General features: G+C 44.6%; 1 protein-coding gene across 2 annotated transcripts; it reads right to left on the bottom strand.

The window, feature by feature from the left end:
- Positions 1–625: 625 nt before the first annotated feature.
- Positions 626–5,192, bottom strand: hdhd3 (haloacid dehalogenase-like hydrolase domain containing 3). 2 transcript variants are annotated; one of them, XM_072488156.1, is made up of 3 exons: positions 5,040–5,192; positions 4,840–4,954; positions 626–2,027 (listed from the first exon to the last, which is right to left on the bottom strand). In XM_072488156.1, the coding sequence occupies exon 3, from the start codon at positions 1,988–1,990 to the stop codon at positions 1,274–1,276; it is 717 nt and encodes a 238-aa protein (XP_072344257.1). In that variant the 5' UTR covers positions 1,991–2,027; positions 4,840–4,954; positions 5,040–5,192; the 3' UTR covers positions 626–1,273. The 2 variants fall into 2 exon arrangements, with proteins under 2 accessions (XP_072344257.1, XP_072344258.1); XM_072488157.1 differs by having other exon boundaries at positions 4,611–4,954.
- Between the last annotated feature and the right edge of the window lie 272 nt (positions 5,193–5,464).

Raw genomic sequence — 5,464 nt, forward strand, 5'->3', positions numbered from 1 at the left:
GGCAAGCTTTAATCAAAGCTTCATCAACTGGCACCAACAATTTGAGTAGATATTAAAGATTATTTCATAATTCATACATGGGATGGAGGTAGTAAAGCTGGCATCGATCATAAACTTCAAATGACCTTGTATGCCCCTTCAGAGTGTTGGTGTGGGACTGGAATCACATATGGGCCAGACCAGGTAAGGATAGCAAATTTCTATTTAGCATAGCCAATCCACCTAATCTGCACATTTTAGGACTCTGGGAGGAAACCGGAGCACCCGGAGGAAACCCACTCAGGGAGAAAGTGCAAATCCACACAGACAGTCACCCAAGGCCAGAATTGAACCAGGGTTCCTGGCATTGCGAGGTAGCAGTGCTAACCACACTGCCGCTCCTGCAGAAAAGCCTACTCCATTGTGTATGTTAAGCGCTGATATTTCTAACAGATGTCAGAAGACGCTTTATCAATAACATCTAATCTTGCTCATTCTCCAATTCCTTTTCACACAAGAGTACATGTCACTAATTCAAGACCAACTCTCATTCATGTCACCTCACGGAGGTGCACTGTACCGGACATGGAGCTCAAAAGGGTATTGCAGGAAATGCTATTCTAAGACTGAACACAGGACAAACCGGTCAGAGGAAGAAAAATGTTTATTTCAGAAATTTTGAATAAAATATTCAACATTCACCTGTAGTGAAATGTTAAGCATTGAGCTTCTCTTGGTAAATAATGTCATTGATGTTATAAGATACACTTCGAAAATGCCAGACACTTCCAGTTGGTTTGTACTTGGTACAGCATTCTTGAATTCCTCTCACATGGTGTTCAGAGAAAACACCTAGTGGAGATCATAGAACAGAATCAACAGTGCAGAAGGAGGCCATTCAGCCCATCGAGTTTGCACCAGCCCTTGGAAAGAGCACCCTACTTAAGCCCACGCCTCCTCCCTATCCCCTTTATCCCAGTAACCCCACCTAACCTTTTTTTTTGGACACTAAGGGCAATTTAGAATAGCCGATCCATCTAACCTGCACATCTTTGGACTGTGGGGGGAAACAGGAGCACCAGGAGGAAACCCACGCATACATGGGAGAACGTGCAGACTCCACAGTGACCCAAGCTGGGAATCGAATCTGGGACCCTGGAGCTGTGAAGCAACTGTGCTAACCACTATTCTGCCCTAATGTAAACAGAGTACCCCTTTATGTTACACAAAATTGCACAGCATCACCAATCCATAACCGTTAGCTCCCCAATAAGGGAGGTACTTGGGAAACTATTCATTTCAGGAGGCTGTTCAATTGCTGTAGGGAGTGGAGAATGTGAGCTTTGGGCACCAGTTCCTCAGCCTCAGTGAGTTGCTCCTTCTCCCTGCAGATCAGATAACTCTCCATCCCCACAGCCTTAGCTGCCAGATAATCCTTCAACACATGGTCGCCTATGTGCATGGCCTGTTCAGGCTCCACCTTGGCAAGGCCCAGGGCCTTAATAAAGATTCGATGATCCGGTTTGCTTATTCCTACATCTTCCGATGTCAACACAAACTGAAAGTGCTGCCGCAGGTCGCAGTTCGCTAAAATCTGCTCCAGGCGGGAGTCAAAGTTGGAAATCACCGCCATGCGGATTCCCAGCTTGTCGCAGTGAATCAGGGTGTCTTTCACATCGCTAAACACCTCCCAGTTCCTCGCATTGCAGAACCCTCGATACAGGTTCTCTGCCAGAGGGGATAATGCCCGTTCATCGCTCACCCCACAGAGCCGAAAGGTCTTTTTGACTATTTCCACCCACCACTGCTGGGAGCTCAGGCCCTGGCTTAGACCGTAGTTGGGGAGCAGCTTGTCCTGTGTTCGGAAGGCAGCCAGGAACGATTTGTCGAGTGCCTCGGCCTCCACTTGAATCCCAAGCAGTTTGGCCTCCATGGAGTACTGCTCGCCGACTGTGTGACGCACTCGGAGCAGAGTGTCCTTAACATCCCAGGTCAGCAACCGAAGCCTCATCTTCAGTTACCCTTAATTCGACCAACACCGATTGTGGCTATAGGTTGGGCAAAAAAAGAATTCACAATTACACAATCTCTTTCACATATCAAGTCATCTCAAAGCACTTTACAACTAATGAAGTACTTGTGTTCTGACGTAGGAGACACAGCAGCCAATTTACACAGAGAAAAACCCCACAAACAGCAACATGCAGGTGAAGTCAGTGGCTAAGGATTGACTTGACCATTCACAACTGTCTGGACTTTCTGTGGACGTCTGACTGGCACGTTGGTATCATCAGGCATCCAAAACAGCTTTGGCACTCTCAAAGGGCAGATGCTGTATGTTTGAGCAGGCCAAGGAAAAGCTTGCCTTTTCAACCAATCAGATTGGAGAATCCTCACTGCAGGAGAGCAGAGTCTAAACCACACATACAAATTAGAATATTTAATTCTTCGTAAAATCATGTACAGAGAGCAAAATAAGATTGGATTAAGAGGGTGAAAGTTAAAAGAGGCAGAAATATCTGCAACAATAATTACATTCTAAAGGAATAAGAGATCATGCTTGTAAAATTACATTTCAGTCCCAGAGAAGATCTTTTGCAGTAATTATCATTTATTACCCATTTTTTAAAGAACACACAAATCTGAACATACAGCATGAACATTTTTGCCTTGGTTCGTGGGCAACTTTATGTTCTTATATATGTTTCAATGGCGAATCTCTGGATGGCGTTCAATGATAATAAACCTTCTGGGGACATGTCAACTCCAGACAACATCTTCCTGATTTTCTGCACACCTGCAATCGCTAGAAGTTGCTATCCAATTTACTCTTTAATAATGGTGAACGCTGAGAGATGCACTTTTTATTACTGCAAAATCTGGGCCATTTTTCAGTGATGTCAGATGAAGCATAAATATTGGCCAGGATACCAGACAGGTCCCCTGCTAATCTTTGAAATAATGGATCAGCATTCTTTATGCCCACTTGCGAAGGCAGATAGAGCGGTTTCATTCATGAGCTGAAAGATGAGAGTGCAGCACAAGTGCCAACATGATATTTACTGTATTAATGGTGAAGAGGGAACGGGTGACTGATATTTAATTTTGCTTCAGAGCACAGGAATGGAATACTAATGGGATATCCCAATAGGGTACATACATCCCTTTCCCTTGCCCGCTGAAAGTTGTCCACAGGGGGTTCTGCTGCACCCTGAAGTCAAAGCTGCACCTACTGCTGGATGAAAACATTAATTCTTGGTGCACTCCACTGCAAGTGGAGTTAGGGCATAATACTGGGGCTGAGAAGAGATAACTGCATTCCACAGCTAATGGGAGAGCTTGACACTGGGATCTCAGAACTGCAGCATATTTCCTTCGCACCACAAATTTCACCCAAACAGTTTAGTTTTGTAGAATGCAGGAAGGACGTAAAACCTAAAGCTACCTCACATTTAGCCTTATCACATAAAAACTGCCCTATTGTGAATAGTTCCAATAACCTCTCACTTGACAGTGGCAATCACACGTTGACAGGATACAAGTTAGGAGTAGGAGGGCACATTCGACTGGCCTAGATGGATGTAGATGCAACAACGCTCAAGAAGTTTGTTAAATTATTTAAGAAACTATTTAATAATAATTTTTATTATTGTCACAAGTAGGCTTACATTAACATTGCAATTAAGTTACTGTGAAAATCCCCTAGTCGCCTGTTCGGGTACACTGAGGGAGAATTCAGAATGTCTAATTCACCTAACAAGCACGTCTTTCGAGACTTGTGGGAGGAAACCGGAGCACCCGGAAGAAACCCACACAGACACGGGGAGAACATGCAGACTCCGCACAGACAGTGACCCAAGCCGGGAATCGAACCCGGGTCCCTGGCACTGTGAAGAAACAGTGCTAACCACTGTGCTATCATGCCACCCGCTATCCCGACATTCCTTTGTTTTAGCATTTTCAGAGTTGGGAAAATGTAGGGAAAGGGAAATTTTGTCTCTATATCTGATCAACAGTGACAGTGCAAGGTCAGAGAATAGAAGTACCCAGATTAAGACACCCTGACAAGAGACTTGTTGCCAAAACACCACATACACGATGCAAGATAAATATTTGGTCTACGCACTTACTGTAATGTAAGCAACACTTGTAGAACAAAGGCAAAACTGAAAAGATTAGAAGCTGGGTAAATACCTAAAAATACTGTCTTAACTGATCATGCAACCTACATACTCCATGGGCACAGCATGTGACTTTAAGAATAGTGGAATCTGTTTCCTCTTCAAGGCAGAGCATAAGTGGATTTGCTGGTGCCTGACTAAGCTCAACTTCATCCAGGACAAAGTGATACCCCATCCACACCTTAAACATTGATTTGCTCCATAGTACATATTGCTGCCACTATACAGCTGCAATCTAAAAGATGCACCGCACCATCCCACCTCCCTCACCTGTGATTTCTACCACCAGTAAGAACAAGTGTAGAAAACACATAAGGATACCACCACCTCATGTTCCCCTCTGAACCACACAACCCTCATTTGGGAATATATATTGTCGTTCCTTCGCTGTCGCCGGGTCAAAATCCCGGAACTCCCTCACTGCGCTAACAGCAGTGTGGGTGTACTTACATTATATGAACCATGAATGCAGCTCACCACCTTCTCAAGGGGCAATTAGGGTTGGGCAATCTGAGAATAAACTTGACAAAGCCCTTGTTCTTCCCATTGATCTGCCAACTGGCCTATCCTCAAGAATACCCACATTAACCAGCAAACAAAGACGCCTCATTGGCCAATTGGATGATTCTTGAATATTGGACACACTAGGGGACAAACAATGAAAATGAAAGCTGCGCACAATGTTTTGTTGGTGTCTCAATGAATTTTCCTGGGATGTTGGAAGCAGGTGTCCAGATGATGAAGCTTTACTTTCTGGAGCCTCCAGAGCAATCCTGGAGGGTTGGCAAGTCCACCTGGGAAGGAATAAAATTTATTATTATTCATCAGGAGACTGTTTTTAACTCCAGGCTCTTCAATGACGATGAAACAAACACCCACCTTTAGACTAGAACTTGCTTCGGTTCTTTATTTTGTAACCCGTAACCCCTGGCAACCCAGGGATTTATTATCTAATGCGAGGCCTTGAGTCATCCCGCGCCGGATGTGGATCTACCCGGAGTCTTGAATCGATGCAACTTCCTATTTGTCCCCGAGTTCCGCCCCCAGAAACAATCCCCGGAAGCTTGCTCTTCCCTGCTTGCCGTTCCGCCGAGGTTGAGGGTGATGGTGGAGTCATAGTTCAGTGCGGTTTCGGAAATTAGAGAATATAAAGGGGAAATTGAATTAAATTCGAGCTTCTTTTTGAAAAAGGTTAACAGTCGAAGGAATTCAAATCCGTACCCACTGGGGAGATGCTAACTTGTGGACCAGCATTGCCTCTTATTCATTGCTTGGCTCTCTGTTATTTTACCACTGGCCTGCAT

Source organism: Scyliorhinus torazame, chromosome 22, assembly GCF_047496885.1.
Source record: "Scyliorhinus torazame isolate Kashiwa2021f chromosome 22, sScyTor2.1, whole genome shotgun sequence".
Lineage (NCBI taxonomy): Eukaryota > Metazoa > Chordata > Chondrichthyes > Carcharhiniformes > Scyliorhinidae > Scyliorhinus > Scyliorhinus torazame.

Excerpts from the sequence above, each read along its gene's own strand:
- hdhd3 (XM_072488156.1), bottom strand. The coding sequence starts at position 1,990 with ATGAGGCTTCGGTTGCTGACCTGGGATGTTAAGGACACTCTGCTCCGA.